Source organism: Rhynchophorus ferrugineus, unplaced genomic scaffold, assembly GCF_030347505.1.
Source record: "Rhynchophorus ferrugineus isolate W39M unplaced genomic scaffold, kcgeb_rfMv2 rfM7, whole genome shotgun sequence".
NCBI classification, from domain to species: Eukaryota; Metazoa; Arthropoda; class Insecta; order Coleoptera; family Curculionidae; genus Rhynchophorus; species Rhynchophorus ferrugineus.
The window spans coordinates 8,935,375-8,954,751 of record NW_027472586.1 but is presented as its reverse complement, the minus strand read 5'-3'; the positions used below and the strand labels follow the sequence as shown (position 1 = coordinate 8,954,751).

The following is a 19,377-nucleotide window of genomic DNA, read 5'->3' as shown; positions in this document are numbered from 1 at the left end:
GACATGGCGCATTAAATGAAACAAAATCCACCCATATAACTTTTACCCTGCGTAGAAAAACATGTCCACCAGTGAATATCAATCATTGTCAACTCCCTCAAGCAAAGGATGTTAAGTATCTTTTAATGCATTTAGATCGAGGCCTAACCTTGAAGAAGCACTTACTCGCCAAACGGAAACAACTTGGACTAAATTATATCAAATGTATTGGCTCATCGGGCGCAAATCCAAGTTATCATTAGATAACAAGGTATTGCAGTATGAGTCTATACTCAAACCTATTTGGTCATATGGAATTCAACTATGGGGTACCGCTAGCAAATCTAATATATCCATCACTCAACGCTTTCAAAATAAAGTGTTGCGTGCCATTGTTGATGTACATGGCATTGTTGATATTGTGTTGTGTGTATCCCAATGTACTCGATAATCAGCTAAATATGCGACGTGATAGTGAAGTACGTACACTAAAACGTTTAAAACCATCTGATCTGACTATTGGATATATATAGACTTTAGAATAAGCTTTAAAATAAGTCTAATTAATTAAGACAGTATTTTATACACGAGATCACTTAATGAAGTGCTTTTCTACATGCCATGTATGTATAATATAAACATAAGAAATACTTCTTGCATATTGGGTAGATTGTGGAACCTCTAAGAGTAATAAAAAAATGTCAATATCAACGTATTACAACATACAAATACTAGAAGAAGATATAGACTCAAAAGAATCGAATTTTTTGATCTTGTGTAGTGTTATGTAGTGAGATGGATTTAATTCAAAAAAACACTAGTGTTAATGCATAAGAAGCATTATTACAATAGAGACTAGGACAGGATAGATGGGTTCTCCTAGATATATTCTAGATTTAATTTGTCGTAGAGACAAACTGTGGGTTAGTCGGCAACGACTAGTAACAATGTAATAAATAAATAAAAACAAACTATTTTTCTTGGCTTAATTTTATGACACAAATATTCATTTTCGTTCTAAATATTATTTTAAAACATATTTTGGTTATTTCCACCATGCCTATTGTCGCAATATGCACCGCAATCGGCATATTTAGGTAATTTCGACATACCACCATGTAATTCAAGCATAGAGGGCTATTTTTTATCGAAATACTCTGGAACGTATCGAACGAATTAAGGCGTATCCTAAAATTCAACCCGAGAAGCTTTTTTCGGTCACTCGAGTTAATGAATGGATGGATGGGGATTAGGAAAATTTCCCATTAAAGCTGTTTAACTTACTATGCGCTGGCGGGCGACCGAACAAAGGATTTCGCCAAGTTTCGAGCTGGTTAATTTAAAAGTTGTGTGATTTATGCTGGGTGGCTACCACCGGCAAAAAGCTAAACACCTCGGCCACTATTTATGAAGTCGTCGCAGCGACAACGGTGGTTTACCATCGTCGAGAATAGCGCGAGATTTATCTTTCCCCTTTTTTTTTGCAGAGACGGCGGCGCTTCCCTGGTCTAGATCTGGATTTATGAGCGTGTTAATTGCTTTGGGATTTCGTATTTTTGCCACCATCAGTCCGATGTTCCTTGCTTCGCGGTTATGCGTTTATATTTTGACTACGTTAAGTAGTTTTCTTCGTTTGGTGCTAAAAATAAATGGATGATGAAAAGGTTTAGGTCTTGTTAGTCACGCTACTTATTAATGATTCATTGCAGATATGTTATTGTTTATAGTGACTTATTATCACCATGATTTTATTTCTGAGTTAGTTTTTTGTCAATCAGTAAATATATATTAAATTTTTGTATCGTATGTAATTTACTTTCTTTAGAAACAAGCTTGAGAAAAGATACACTGTAGAAAAAATTATTGACTACAATAACACCTTCGGTTTGGTCAAACTCCACAAGACGAACGAGAAGAAAAAAATGACAAATGGTGAAATTCCGAATAAGTGTTCCCTAGATTAGAAACTTTTTTGTTGTGGGCTTTTGGCCCAACGCTGAAAATTACCGATGAAAACTATCGATAATTGTATTGCAGAGTGTGAGAGATTTATGTGTATAGATGTGTGTAATTCTTCAAAATATACATGAGCATTTGGTTAGAAATTATAAGGATAGAAGGAATAAAATGGCCAGTTTGCAGGTATGGCAAATACACTAGGGAGAATGCAGTGACTAAATCTAATTTTATGAAGGAAAATGTATCAGGTAGTAACAGAAGAAACTAAGGCGAGATACAGTGATATGGAAATAAAAGAACAGCAACGAAGGAAATAAAAACTAAACGTAAAAAGATAAATATGTTTTCTAATGAACGGTTGGACATCCAGGGAATACCACTACATTAGTATTTTGTTCTAACATTTGGACGTTGTGACGTCATACATTTTGATGAGGTTCATTGGCTTGGAAGGGATTATAACTTAAAATGTATGTAATACTTTTCATAAATAATATTAAAATGAAATAATAAATTGCAGTCTTACAAAGAGCTGACATAACAACAAATACATATCAACTATTATATCTGGATGTATGAATAATCGAGTTATTATTATGGAAGAAATAAGAAATAATAATGGGAAGTACTACTAAGAGCTATAAAATATAAGCAGTTAGATTAGGCATGCCTATTTATGATTAAAAATCATAACAACTATTATGTCTGGATGTATATATCGATCTAGATAATCGAGTTATTATTATGAAAGAAATAATCTAATATAGCCGCGGTATTACCCCTACAGACCAATTACTTGCATGTTATGAAAGTATATCCGCTCTCAGGATCTGTATAAAACCGATTAGGTCTTACGTGACCGTGGATCGATGAGCACGAGACGTATTTTTACTAGTCACGAATAGACAAGCGCATAATAATTTCCCTCCTAGGCTATGGATTATAACATAAACCCTTGGGCCCTGATATAAAATACGACTTGGCCTAGCGGTACAGTCAATAATGATGTCAGTTTAATGACCATCTATACCGCACCGAAGCAAACAACTAATAAATAAAACAGAGGACAGTTTTTCGATAAGTTTACTTAATATTATTTTGGTCTTAATATAAGTTTTCTTCTGCTTTTAAAATGAGTTTTAAAAGCAGTTAGATAGATTTACAAGTAATGAAGCTTCGTAAAATGTCAATGTTTTAATTTAATGGCTGGTTTATATGTTTTAGGTCTGCGTGGAATTTGGGTGATGAAGCTGAAATGACGAAAGACGTTATTGTAATGGAAGTTAATGCTTTGAAGTTTAGAAAAACATCCCTAGTCTGTGAATTCGTGGAATTTGGATACACTCTCTGCTATTATACTAGTACTTGGATGGAAACATCACACCTTTGGGTGTACAAACACTGATTACGAACAAAAAGAGGTGAGAGTGTCTCTATTCGTGAACTATTAGAATTTGGTAACCTCGTATTTGGCAATTTATAAGTTACTTAAATATATCTTAGCTTAGTCGACGGGAATTTAAACAGAAACTGTTGTTTAAAAGGTACGGCCACCAAAAGATGTAAAAAAGAGTTTAATGTGCGTGTACATATTGTGACTGGAGATGAAAATCTGGTGTGGATCTACTGGTTGCAAAGTCAAGGGTTAGTGTAGAACTAGAAGTCTTGATGCGTATATAAGAGGGCCAGCGAGGTGTAGTGAGTTGTTAAAACCGAATAAAACTGCTACTGGAGATACCTAGGTCAATTAAACAACGTATTGTTGCAAAAAAGACTAGCCGTAGCAAGTAAAAGACGTAAGAGCAACATGATTACTTATATTACATCGATTACATCTTATATGAGAATGCTCGGTCATACGTTGCAAGAATTGTGAAAGGTACATTGTTGCAGCTCGGATGGGAAGTGCTGTCGCACCTCAGCGTTCTTACCATCATATATTCAGACTGATGCAGCATATGGCTGATGTCTGGCACACGGTTACAAAATGTTGAAAAGGTATGAAAATCGATCGATCAGAAATACTGTCAGAAAAATGGGTAAAAGTTGTGGAAAATGATGGAAAACATTTTGATTAATATAATTATCAACTTTACTGCGATTATTTTGCATTAATATCTCGACATCCTCACTGATTAAGCTCTTACTATATATCATACAAACGGTTATAATTTTGAGTCTTGGTTTGAGGAATATCAGAATGTCTTGAAACCTCCTCCATGACCACTATAATCGCTAGACTTGAATCTAATAGAACAGCTTTGGGGAGTTTTAGAATAGAATCTCCAACATCACTGAAGCAATTGGCAGATATTTTGGTACAAGAATGAGTACACAAATATTGTGTATATATTATTCATATTATTTTGTCCATCCCTATATGTTTTTCATTTCACTTGAAATGAAAACGTACAGTTTATAGATACAATAAATTTGAAACCAATGATGTAATAGCATTTACAGTACTTCTAGTTTTGCCTGACCAGTACAATCGCCAGACCTCAACATCATAGCCCTTATGGGGAGTTTTAGACCACAGCGTGAGAAATAGGTTTGTATCTACAATATCACTGAAACAATTGATGGATATTTTGGAACAAGAATAAGACAACATTCCGTTGGAAACTATTCAGACACTCTACGAGTCTATTATGCGAAGAATTGCAGCTATTTTGAGATCTAATGGCGACTGGACACTTTGTTAATGAATAAATATTGGGGTTCATATTATCTTGTCCATTCCCTGTATGTTTTTCATTTCACTTGAAATGAAAACGTACAGTTTATAGAAACAATAAATTTGAAACCAATGATGGAATAACATTTGCAGTACTTCTAGTTTTAATGTGTTATTGCCTAAAATGGAACGATGGTATAACTCATCGTGCTTGGTAGTAAATTTGAGACCGAGCATATTTTTACGACAGGAACGGGACCTGCAACAAACTGCGCTTTTTCCCGAATGGAGAATGTTTACGACCAGCAGGAAGCGACACTTGACCGGCATCATACCTTGTTCGTTCGATGCGTTCAGGAATACCGTTCGAATAGTCGATGCAGAACTCCGACCATCCATAAGCTTTTAGGAAAATTACTCGGTTTTTGTACCGGCAGCAGTATATGTCAGGATAGCGTAAATAACAGCGCACGAGTTGGTCGAGAATAAAGCAATAGTTTCGGGTTTATGTTAAATTGGAACGTGGAGTTTCGTTTTATAGGTTAAGGTTAGAAAATAGAATTGGAAACTACTAAAATATAACAAACTGATGTCTGATGTTTAGTGGGACTTAATATTTTCTACTGGTCACTCTGTGCTTTATTATTACTATTTATTAAGTTAATACTGTTTCCTGCATAATAGAGTAAAGAGAATAAAAACGATGTTATGTTACTGAAACTTTTTCTAACAATATTTTCATTATAAGATAAGAAATATATTTGATATATAAATTAATTAAATTATATCTGTATTTTAAAATATATGCGAATTTCTTATGTCTATATTATATATACATGGCATGTAGAAAATCACTTCATTAAGCAATCTTCTGTATAAAATATTATCTTAATTAATTAGTCTTATTCTAAAGCTGATTCTAAAGTTTGCATATATCCAGTAATCAGATCAGGTGGTGTTAAACGTTTTAGTCTACGCACTTCACTATCACGTCGCATATTTAGCTGAATAGTGAGTACATTGGGATGCACTGACACTCTTTCGAAGTACTTCACACAAACACGTTGGATTACACTCATTATAGGTTCTAGAGGAATACCGCGTTTTATCACTTCATTTGAAACATAGTACGAAGCATCAACAATGGCACGCAATACCTTATCTTGGAACCGTTGAATGATGGATATATTAGATTTGTTAGCAGTACCCCATAGTTGGACTCCACATGACCAAATGGGCTTGAGTATAGACTCACACAGCAACACCTTGTTATCTAATGATAACTTGGATTTGCGCCCGATGAGCCAATACATTTGATACAATTTAAGTCCAAGTTGTTTCTGTTTAGATAGTATGTGCTTCTTCCAGGTTAAGGGCCGATCTAAGTGTATACCAAGATATTTAACATGCTCTGCTTGGGGGAGTTGATGATGATTGATATTCACTGGTGGACATGTTCTTCTACGCCGGGGTAAACGTTACATGCGTAGATTTTGTTTCGTTGGCTTTAATGCGCCATGTCTTCAACCATAATTGTATTTGCTCCAGGTGGGTTTGTAGGTTTGTTGATGCTGTGACTGGATCTTCATGGGTTGCTAAGATTGCTGTGTCGTCTGCGTATGTTGCCACAGTAGTTATTTTTGTGGTGGGCAGATCGGCCGTATACAGAAGATATAGTACTGGACCCAGTACACTACCTTGCGGAACTCCTGAATATATGGGATTTAATTCGGTATGTTCATCGCCTTGATTTACAATAAAATGTCTATCAGTGAGATACGACTTTAGTAACTGATAGTCCGGATGAGGGAGAATTTTCATTAGTTTAACTTGCAAGCCCGTATGCCATACTTTGTCAAAAGTCTGAGATATGTCTAGAAAAGCGGCCGAACAATATCCTTTGGCATTTAGGTCAGTGTTTATTTTGTTTACAAGTCTATGCACTTGTTCTATAGTCCCATGCTTATTGCGAAAGCCAAACTGAGGTTCTGGAATAATTTTTCTTTTTTCTATTATATAGTTTAGCTTCTTTATGTATAATTTCTCGAAAACTTTCGAGATTATCCGTAATAAACTTATAGATCGGTAGGAGGTGACATCTTCTTCCTGAAAATGAGTATAGCTTGATCCAATTCTCACCTACTGGAATAAGGAAGACAGAAGAAAATATGACCGAAAGAGTTTTTCTAGCAGTTCTGTTTCTTCAAGGGGCAATGAAACGCATCGGAAAGGTACTGAAGAAACACAACAATATCAAAGTTATATTGAAACCATGTAGGAGACGCGGTTCAAGCAGTTTAAAGTAAAAATTGGTTCAATCTAGTTATTCAAATCTGCAGATTAATAAACTATTTTGCGAGATAACATCTCCAGTGGGTTTTGAGATTTATAGAGACCAAAATAGGCACAACAAAGATAAAGGCTATAATAATTTCAGGACTTTGAACAATTAAAGTGTACATATAACATTATACATTTCGAGAAGAAGAACCTTACCTTATCCCTGATTTCTTGACGCATCTTTTCCCGTTCCTCTTCCATTTTGCGGTGTTTCTCCTTACGCCTCTCTTCAGCCTCACGGATGGCCTCCAATCGCTCCCTTTCGGCTTCCTCCTCCTTCTCTTTGTCGTCGCCGTCATCGTCACCTCCGACTGCTCCTAAAACAATCGAATCGGCGTTATTTTTCAAATATTTTTGGAGGATTCTACTAATACTAGGTTATTCAATAAATTAGCGGATATTTAATTTTCCGTAAGAATGTCACCAGTGCTCTGTGCACCTTAAAAACAATGATTTGTAAATTTGTCTTGAACATCCATGTGACCACACTTTAATATGTTTTCTAATGTTGACGAGTTACAAATCTTGCAAATACTTGTTGAAATTTGGTGCTTTTGTTAATTATTTTGATATCTTTGTGATTTGTATGTTTCTACTTAATATTAAGTTCTCACGATATGTGTTAGCAATGAAGAACAATGAAATACTACAATTATATGAAGAATCTTGATCTCCCATAATCTCCAACAAACTAATTCAGCGCGGTATCCTCTTGGAACCCATAACGACTGTGATCCAAAGTGTTAGCGCAGAGCGCTCTGAAAGACTGTTACTGCATCCCAATGCACTCGCCAAACAGGTAAGTATGTGCGATGGCAGTGAACTACACGAACTGTTTAATAGACATATAGAATGATATATAATAATCTAGAAAATAAGTTAGAATAATCATTAGAACAAGTTAGCATAAACTTTAGAATAAGTGAACATAGTCTTTAGAATAAGATTTAGATTATAAATTTGTACAGCAGATCACTTAATGAAGCGATCTTCTATTTTTTTGTTCTGGCCTAAAACCAGGCGGTGGCATTCATGACGCGACTTGACCAGGAGTGACAAGGTGGACAGGGTTACGGGTTGGGTTACGCCTCTGGGCTTACCAATACACTAAACCAAAACCGCCTCACAGTTGACCCCTGTGGGTCGCTACTGCTACTGCACTAAATCTGGGTATATGGCACCCGCTGATCGGGCAGCCAGTGGAGCCCGGCAACAGATAGTGTATCTAACTATTCTCGAACTTGAGTTAACATACGACTGGATGCTGTCGTATCGGGGCAAAAGTAATGACCGCAGTGAAGGATGAGATCGTTTCAGTCTGGAAAAGGGAAGGTTAGCGGTGACGCGATGCTAAGCTTCCAGCATGTCCTGACTTGAGCTTAGTTGCTGTTTGTGGAAGGAATGAAATATGAAGGGCTTGATTTCTGGAGTGTCAGTTTCCCTGTGAATTTGATTATTTCCGACAAACTATGGAGGGTTGGGTGTAACAAAGTTGAAGTAGATATTAGATCGGTAGAGGTGTACGGACCGGATTAACATCTTGTCAATAAGCATTTTATGGAGATGGGAAGTCTGCTAAAAGGGCAGATCAGAGAAGATAGTAGGTTTGCGATCCCCGAACCTTTCTGGATTGCTTTCTGGATTTGGGAATGCCAATTAAACCGTCGGTCGAAGTGGAGACCTCGATACGTGACGTTATCCAGACAAGAAATTGTTGCGGTATCGATCTTAAGTTGAAGGGATCTTCTACATGCCAGTCATAGTTATATTGCAAAACGTAAATAATAAAAAAATAGTTATTGTCCACCGACAGATTATTGAAGTTCTAAGAGAATAATAAAAAAACAATGAACAAAATAATAGTCGTTATAGAAGAATAAATATGATGAAGGGATTTTCCATCCTATCCCACCTGCCGTGTTCGCTAGTTTCACGAATAGGTATTTGTTTGATTTCTATTAAACTTCACTGGATCAAGATTAAAGTTGAATCAATCGATAAACCGAACTAAATCAACCTCCTAACGAAGCGGTTTGTTGTCGAACGCGGGGGAGGGGGAGGGAGGATCGATTTTCGGAAGGCGACGTCATCATCGCCGGCACGTGCGGTCCATTGTTTGTCCGCGTTCCGCTCTCGCCGAAGGAAAAGTTGCAGGAATTATTGGATTTTGCGGATTGTTTTAGCGCACAATGCGGCATTGTCCGTCCAGGAACCGGATCCGGATTAATTCCCGAATGGTGATCGAAAATATCCGATTGTTGTTCTGCGCTGGGACCAATGGGCTGTCAAATTTAGCGCCCCACTTGTGCGTTAGTTCGAGGGAGGTTTGTAATTAACCAGTTCAATTTTTTTGATCTACTCATAAAGATTTTAGTAAATATCTGAAGACGTGACCACTTTCTTAAGGCAATTAAAGACGTAATAGAATATAAATTGTAATAAACTATTTGTTAATTTTATATAAAGAAAAAGTAGTTTAGTAAGGGCAGTTGGATTATAATATATATTTATTTTTCCGAAATTAGTTTTGAAAATATCTAGTTTAGTGTTGCGAACTATCAAATGAAAACGACTATCGACTGTTTAGTAAATACTATAGATAGTAACCTAGTAAACTAAAGTAGACTTCCTCTTTCAAAATTAATATGGTAAGGAATTCGAAACGGACAGAAATTTTCATTCGGCTACTGTTTTTACTATCGACTAGTTTGATTGTTTTTCGACAATAGTTTGTTTTCCCAACTCTAGCCTAGATAGTTATTTGTAGCGTGAGTGTGTCTCTTGTTTCACACTAAGTTTTTCTCTTATTCTTTCTATAATCTGCATACTATACACAATAATACCTAAATAGTTTTGCTTCATAAAAAGCTTCCCTTCCACTGCATGAAGGGAAATAGTTTTTTGATTGTATCTAACCTAAAAGTTAGTTTAAAGAACGTAAAAGAATAATGTAGTGAGTTCAGTTCAATTTAAGCGATACAGGAAGAATCCCCAATTTATTTTTTTTATTAATCTCTTAGAACTTCGACAATCTGCCCGTGGGCATCAAGTATTATTATTTGTTTTCCGTTATATAATATAACTATCCTGACATGTAGAAGATCACTTCAGTAAGTGATCTGTTGTACAACTTATAAACTAAATCTTATTCTAGATACTATTCTAGCTTATTTTAAAATATATCCCAACTTATTCTAAATACTATACTAACCTACTTTATATATTATTAAATATCACTCTATGTGTCTATTAATCAGTATGGTAGTTTGCGTTTGAGCCTATTCACTACACTGTCATCGCGCAACTCTTTAGCGAGTGCATTGGGATACACTAATAGTCTTTCAGAGTACTTTGCACTAACAGTTCGAGTCATACTCATTGGGGAACCGACGATGACTCTCAACATTTTATTCTGAAACCTCTGGAGGATAGCTATGTTAGATTTGCTAGTTGTATCCTACAGTTGTGTTCAAGAGAAACCGCGAAATTTTATGTTAAAATCTTTAGAATGCATAATTTTTAAGATATGTGACATATGCACAACTTCACTTATTTTATGAAAATAAATTTTCCACCATATAATCTAAAAACCAAGAATTCGACAAAAATTTATGTAGTACCGGTAAAATTTAGACTTCCTGTAATTTTCATTAATTTGATATGATTTGGATAGCAAAACTTGTTAAATTGCTTTAGAACGCCTATTTTTTAATATATGTGATATATACAGAACGTCAGTTATATTCTGAAAATACATTTTCTACTATATCACCACAAAAATCAATCAGTATAGTACCACTCGATTCGCCGTAAAATTCTCTATAATTCCTGTAATTTTCATTAACTCCGCATCATTTTAGAGGAAGTGACAGCAAAAAATGTGAAAATAGCAACAAAAGCAAATTTTATATATGGAAAAAATGCCAAAATTCTGCACCTCTCAGGTATTGTTAGAAGTTTCAAAAAAAATACGTATTTTGGGGTGAAAAAATGAAAACCCATTTTAAATTTCTTTAGAATATATACTTTTTAAGATATGCGACAGAAATAGAAATCCGCTTATTAATTGAATATTAATTTCTCATCATATATTTCAGAAACTAAAGGTTGTATTCCTCTAATCCTCTTCATTCCAGCTTATAGATTTTTGTTCTTGTTTTGTTACTTCAGCACAATAAGAATAAGAAAGTAGAGGATTTTTGATGCCACTAACCCAAAATAAATATATCTTCTTAGCTCAATAGCTCAATTTAGTTTTTTTGCACTTTATTGTCTTGCATTAAACAACTTTGGTCATTTTCAAAACAATGGATACGAATTTTTGTTAAGCGAAATAAACAAGTTTTTGTTAAACAGACACTATTTTCTTGAATGCATAAGATTGTTAGATGAGTGGAAAGCAGTTGGTGATAGCGGCCTAAAGCAATCAATAAGCTGTGACCTCGATACTTTGGATTTCGTGCCAAGGTAAAACCATTAATAGTGAAAATTACATGGTGTTACTGAATCGACTTAGTGAAGGCATAAAGGAAAATGTCCATAAAGACAATGCAAAAAGGCTATAAGACGATGAAAAAAAAATGGTCAAATTAGTCGTACTGGACTTCGAAATGCTTTGCCACTTACTCTTAATCAAGTTGGTCTCCACTGACTACTGGTTATTCCTAATAATGTTTCAGAAAAATGGTTTAGCTCTAATAAGGAAGTGATTTCTAACTGAGACAAATTGTTCACTGAAAGGGATAAAGAAATACAAGAAGCGCACTTCTCTGAGTGCATTATTCTTGAATGAAGGTATCAGGATAGATTTTATCAATCATATCCGGGATTTATTGAGATACGTGTTATGAACATTTTAAATTAGAAACATAAAAATATCGAATCGATCTGAATCTGACACATGCCTATGCAGACTACACCGGAGAGCCAGAGGAGTTGCATATTTATTTCTCTTGGCGCCCTCTCAAGCCTTTGCCACTCAGGGTACACGGGCGAAGCGAATCTGCCCTTGACACATGATGAATGTTCGCCATGGGATATTTACATTATTTTCATTTCTGTTATGAGCGCCGGAAAGAAGCACAGTTGTTTTCCATTCCATTTAGACTTTTTCGTTAGCCAAAGAAATATCCCCTATGATAAATTATATATATGTCGAAGTTTTTTCCGTTGTTCGTTTCCCTCTCTCCGTTTCGGTTCGTAAGGAGTTTAATTAAACACCCAGCGTTTTTATTGTTGTAACATGTTGTCTGAAAAGTCCCCGGTCCAGCCGTTCGTTTCCAATATCTCAATGTTAAGAGTATATTGGTGTTCTAAAGTACTCTAAGTATTCTTAAGCCGCTGAATTACCTGTACTTATATTCTTTGATCCTACTTAATAATATTGACATCGTTAACATCATTTGGACGACTGGAATGATCTTTAAAAACTACAATGCTCAGCAAAAATATGTTTTTTTTGTTTTTGTTGTTGTTGTGCATTTTTAAGGTTTAGATATATGATTGCTGGATGGGTATTTCCGAACCATCCTTCTAAATAACGTACACATCCTAATATAATTCTCAATTATATATTTTCTCGAGTTGAACTCGAAGTAAATCCTATATAAATAAATAAAATCGTGATTTTGACTATTATAAATTCACATCGTACTCTAAATTTATAGCTTATTTCGACAAAATCATGATCTATGAAAATTAAAAAAAAGCTGTATAATTAACAATAATCCGTTAAAAAACTCTAGAAATAGAGCAGTACTAACTACTGTAAGTGTTGTAACAATATTAAACAACAATTAATCTAGAAAACAGTACTGAAAATATGCATGATGATGTAATTACAAATATGAGTCTTGTTCTGTTGGTATTTATTAATATATTAACTTTTTATTGTTAAAAATTATGCCAAATTTATATTCTATTTTTATTGACCTATTTTCATGCAGTTTTTAATTAACAAGAAAAAATAATTAACAATAAATCATTTGCAATTAATTGAATAATGGAAAGGTCGTGTTGATTAATGACGATAACGCGTTATTTAATACATTTTTTGATAGTATTATTGATGTCAAACAACGAGGGTTAAATAAAACACTTAAAAAAATTGGCGTAAACCAACATGTTTTATCTCGCGAAATTACTATGAGACTAAACCTGGATAATAAAATAGTTTACATAAGACTGGGTACCAAAAGAAGCTCGATACTTTTACATCTATGATTTGCTACTGAAACACAAATAAATCTAGCTAATTTTGAAACGAATAATTGCTAAAAAAGGAATTTCGGAAATAGACCAATTCTGGACAACAAACAATATGGCGCTGATTAGAGCAGATACTAGTAATAATAGATATAAAAGGAGAATAATACATTAAAAAATGGTGATTCTCATCTACAAAGAATATTTAAATTATTACAAAGAATAGTGTTAGGGACAAAAAGATAGTCAGAGATTAAAATAGGACAATTCCGATCAACAAAAAATATGGAATAATTGTTTTCATAGCTCATTTGGTGCTTATATTAAATGGTTAGTAAAGATAGATAACAAGGGAACTGAAAAGTTCCCGACCTGACACATACATGGCGCTACTAGAATTAAATCCATATGTTTTTTTAGTTAGCCCTAACACTCAAAAGATGCGTGTATAAATTTGACAGCTATCGGATCATTAGTTTGTGAATTATAGCATTTTGAGTGAAGCAACTTTTGTTAATGTGAAAAAATTTGATAAAAAGGAATTTCGCCTGTTGACAAAATATTTCTTCTTGAAGGGAAAAAATATAGTTGAAGCAAAAACTTAGTTTGATTCCGAATTTTCGGACATTCCCCCTGGAAAATCAATCATCAAGGATTGGTATGCTAAGTTTAGACGTGGTGAAATGATAGGTTGTTACCGACGAAAATATTTAAAAAATCCACAAAATGATTTTGAATGACCGTAAATTGAAATTGAATGAAATAGCAGACACTAAATATACCAACTGAATGTGTACATCATATCATTCACGAATATTTGGATATGAGAAAGCTCTGTACAAAGTGGGTGCCGCGCGAGCTCACTTTTGACCAAAAACAACGATGAGTTGATGATACGAAACAGAGTTTGGAAACAGAGTTAATGGATGAAACATTGCTCCATCATTTTACTCCGAAGTCCAATCGACAGTCATAGAATGGACTACATACGATGAACCCGCTCCAAAGCGTGGCAAAACGCAACAGTCGGCTGGCAAGGTTATGGCGTCTGTATTTTGGGATGCGCATGGAATAATTTTCATTGACCAGCTTGAAAAATGAACGACCATCAACAGCGACATTTAAATAGCGTTATTGGACCATTTCAAGGATGAAATCGTCGAAAAATGGCTGCATTTGAAGAAAAAGAAAGTGCTGAAAGTGTCACAAGTCAGTGAAAACGATGGAAAAAATCCATGAAATGAGCTTCGGGTTGCTTCCTCATCCACTGTATTCTCTGGACCTGACCCCAGCGACTATTTCCTGTTCTCAGATCACAAAAGAATGTTCGCTGGGAAGAAATTTTTGTCGAATGAATAGGTAATCGCCGAAACTGAGGTCTCTTTTGAAGCAAAGGACAAATCGTACTACAAAAATGGCTTCGAAAAGCTGAAGGGTCGCTATAATCAATGTCAGTATATCAAGCTATAATAATATATTGAGTAAAAAAAAACTAATTTTGCCAAAAAAAAAGTATTTTACTATGGTAGGCCGGGGACTTTTCAATTGACCTGTTAAAAAATGAGAGTTATATATTAAAAATTGTTAAGTTTAATCATTGATAGAAAAGTGGTGTAAGACTGGCTTCAAAAGAGTTAGCAACTATTTGTTCCGTATGATTTACAAAACTGATGATCCTCGTATAGTATGCTTTAGCAATAAAATACTATGTACTAAATTCTCCGCTTTTATCTTACATATTTAATAATCTAAACGACTAACTTACTATCTATGGTCTAGGTTTTATCTCCAAGTAACAACAAAGTTCGAGGAAAGAATCCACCACATTATATATCCCGGTTAAACGTAGTTCGGAATTCTTAAACTTGACTTGGTGAGATATCATTTTATCGCTGTTCGCAACTTCCAACAGCCATTTTCATAAATAAAGTTGGCGAATTTTATTTATTCGCGGTTTGATTTCGCCGAAGTTCCCGGTAGGGAAACTTGGGAAAAAGTTGCGGCAAAGGAGACCCGACCACGAATTGTTGCGATTTACTTTATATTAAAGTTTGGTCGCCACGGTTGTACTACCTGCACTTTGCTATTGAGCCGAAACTTGGTTATTGATAAAATACTTAAGGGAAAAGAGAAATGCCACCGATATATTGTCGGTTAAAAATGACTGACACCGTAATACGTTAAAACAGCTCAAGTTGACTTGAATGATACTTTTATAATATTTTTTTCTCAATATTCAAGGTAGTAGTCAACCTGTCATGCTATCATTAGACTAACTTGATGTCCGATTAAATTAATATAATATCTAACAGATATAAATACTATATGAAAAGATCTAAAGGCCTAAATTATGTACTACATTCTACTGTATATATAAACATGCCGCACTGTATATTAGTACGGACACGGTTACTAAAATATCTCAAAAAATAAAAAACAATATAACCTTAAATTCGCCAAAAAGAAACCGTGTTTATGCGAAACAGGTGACGAATCAAGCTCAATCTTGGTGTTTAAAACAGTAAGTAGTTTTTTTCAATCGAAACATAATTTAATACAATTATTTCAGAGAAAATTATTAGTCTGGAAAGTATCCATAAAATCCAAAAGATAGAGAGCTATTTGAGAGATGTAGAATATCCGTTCAGACATTGTTGGATAATATAGGATTTAAATGGTGTAAAGATAACACACGGGCGCGTTTAATGGAACTTCTGGAGATTGCTTTTAAAATAATACAATTTTTAAAAACAACAAAATCGAGGACGAGTTTTTATATCTATTTATATATTTAAATGAGACATTAATATTTCAGAATGGTACAATGGGTTGCTCATGGCAAGATGATAATAAATATTTTAAAGACGACGAAAGATGATGGAAAAAAGTAAATGTTGGAATAACTATCGATTAGGTTTTGTTAGTCATAACATTTATTCATTGCATTACAGGTGCAGAATTAGTGTTTCTCCAAATCCAAGGGTGACTACCAGGAAGAAATGAACCATAACTTGTCTTTGCAGTAGTTTGAAAATCAGCTTTTTAAGAACTTGGAGGAACCATCAGTTATTGTTATGTACAATGCACCATATCTACCATATATATAGTACACTGGTGGACAAATTCCCAAAAAGTTCCTGAACAAAGGCTGCAATTAAGGAATGGCTTAAAGTACATAAAATAAGTTTCGAGGAAATCATGTTAAAAATGAACTATTTCAAATTGTTACTTGGTAAATATAAATGAAATATTTAATTGCATTTTATGTAATTTACTTTTTTTCTAAATAAGCCTGAGAAAAGATACAAAGCAGATCAGATTGAGGAGGATATTCAAACCAAAACTGTCTGGATTTATAGAAAGAGGCACTGTTGAAAATAGCATCTTCGGTTTGTGTGAGCTCGATCAGACACATTGAAGAAGAAATTGACAAATGGTACAATTTTGAGCAAGTTTTTGATGGATTGGAAGTAAGCAACTTAGTTATTCACTTGTTTAGTGTTTCTGAAAGTACGAGTGATTGAATAAAACCTTATGAATGTTGGTTTATGATTCAATGCTGACGATTAAAATGACAGGGTGATGAAAGAGGAAACCTAAAAACCTAAAAACTAAAGGTCAGTATACAATTGATATACTTTAATTGTAGGGAATTGTATTATAGAGTGTGAAAACTTTATGAGCATGTGTGTTATTGTTCAGAATATACATGAACGTTTGGTTAACATGTATGAGAAGAGAAATAACACTAACTGTTTTGCAGATATGGTAAATGCATTAAGGAGAATGCAGTGATTAAATGTAGCTTTATGAACAAATATATATATATATATATATATATATATATATATATATATATATATATATATGTATATATATATATTCCAACGGTAATTTCTTTGATATCTTACTTCTTAACAACAGTTTACTAAATCTAAATTTTGAGACTCTTTATGTATATAGTTGGTAAAATTGAATCATTAACTAGTGTGCTCGAAAAACCAGTCTCTTCAATTAGACCATTTGTATGTTTAAAGTTTTTTAAAAATAAGTTTTAAGAAAGAAAAAAACTTTTATATAACATTATAAAACTAAAATTCAGATATTTAAAATCTGATTTAGAATTTAGACTTTCAGATACCTTAAGAGAATTGCGATAACAAAGTGCCTTAAATCGACAGTATCAACGTTACAACTTGAAATTCGATTTTTTATGAAGTGTTTGATTTTGTATTTCACCATTTGTTGCTGAGTAGTTATTTATTATCCATTTAACTTAATGTTGTCTTCAATTTTTGGTTTCTTCCACTAGTCACTGCAGTCCTTCGCGAGGTTATCGTAGGTTTTTCTCATTTAATAAAGCATTAGAATTCACCTAGTCGAAAAAATATGGCATCATAAGTAAAGCATCGTATAAAAGTCGATTTGAGTGGGTACAGGTGGGCCACGTTACCAAATGTCTGCAAAATTCATCAAGTCAGTGATGTAGAGACAGATATTATATATATAATTGGAGAAAAATACAGAATACTTCTGTCTAACCATTAAAAACTTTCTGGGGTTAGGCCGAACTGCATTCTTATATTTGCGACTGAATTTTATTTCGTAAGCGTTCGACCAAATGAAAGTTTGTTAAAACTTCCTGAGTGGCTGGCATGTTGCGCGCATCAGCTTCCTCGGCACTTTTTCTGTTCGTCGGAAAGTTTGTCGGGCCTGTTTTAAATCCAGACCGCGAACTGAGGAATCGTAACATCGTTGATTTCTACGTGTATTTGTTTGCTATGATTTACAGGATACGTGGATACGTATTGTATATATATTTTGTTGCAGGACTTGAGTAGTTGTGTTGTTGGATAAGCTTTAGATAAATTTTACCCTTTTTAAGAATATTGCGAACTTGAAGGAGTGTGACCTATCACACATCAGGTTTTGTATGGATATGAAACACCTAGAAATAAACCTAATATATTTACTACAAATATTTTTTTACACTAAAATTGAATAAAACAGAAAAGACATATAGATAGGCAGGCACCTAAACTTGTCAATTCGGTTCTCACCTCAGCCTAATTTACAGGGTACGTTTATACAATCAGCCAGTGCGACCATATTTATAGTTTATACGGTAGATTCACTGTTTCTGTTGGACTCTGATGAAGCCACTATGACGTAAAAATACAAGCAATACAATTATATGGAAAATAAGTACGTTAAATTGTTACTAAAATAATTTGTTATATTTTAAATAACATTGCTCACTTTTCAAAGCTGTTCCAGTTTTTGAATCATACGTTTTAAGAAAGAGTTAAAATACGAAGTGGGTAACGAATTAAATTCACCTTCATATTAGCTATATTCCAGTTGTTCTTTCGATATAAATGTAATTTAATACAATTACTTCAGAAAAAACTGTTAAGAATGAACCCAGTAAATATAAGTGAAATGTATATTACAGTTTTATATTATTTATTTTTAGGAATAGGCCTTAAAAAGATACACTATATTAGGTGGCTGAATAGTGCAGCCAGAGATCATTGTTGTTGTTGATAAGAGATTGGTAATTAACAGCTTAGTTACTGACTTGGATAGTGACTCAAAAAGTGGCAGTGATTAAATAAAACTTTCGGGATGTGGGATTATGATTCAATGCTGACAATTACTAAGACAGCGCAATGATAGTAGAGCAACAACTAAAGTTTAGTATATAATTAATACAGGATAATTGTAGAAAAGTATATTGTACAATGTGAAAGGAGAATTAGACCTTCAGGGGTTACCACTAGACCCAGAACTCTAATCATAGATGGTATGGAAAAGAGTAAAACGTAAATATAATAAAATAACTCTAACCTACAAACTACTGTAGCTCTATAACTAACTGTGGTTTAAGTCCTTCGATAATATACAATTATTTTATTTACATTAGTGTTTAGTTATATCAGGAAAGTCAAATTTGATGCAACTATATTATAAAATTAATTCACGGTCCCACAACTTATTGTTCTCAGCACTATAAATCTCCCGCTTGTCGCACCGGCTCATATTTTTAGCCGTGAATATTTTTTTGAATCTCTCACCATTCACCACCAGTTGAAATTTCGATACAAATCAGGTGATTTATCCCCGTTATCCCGATAAGGTCCTATATTGGATCGTAAATTTTCTCCTTGTTTACCCGGACGGAATCGATACGTACGATTTTTCGATTCCCATTTAGA

General features: G+C 34.0%; 1 protein-coding gene across 10 annotated transcripts in view; it reads right to left on the bottom strand.

Moving 5' to 3' along the window:
• cpx (synaptic transmission protein complexin) overlaps positions 1–19,377 on the bottom strand; it is a 443,610-nt gene that overhangs the window by 31,305 nt on the left and 392,928 nt on the right. For all 10 annotated transcript variants that reach the window (XM_076409239.1, XM_076409236.1, XM_076409241.1 and 7 more), the window contains one exon: positions 7,112–7,272. In XM_076409239.1, coding sequence (XP_076265354.1) covers positions 7,112–7,272 — 161 coding nt within the window. The remainder of the gene's footprint in view (positions 1–7,111; positions 7,273–19,377) is intronic.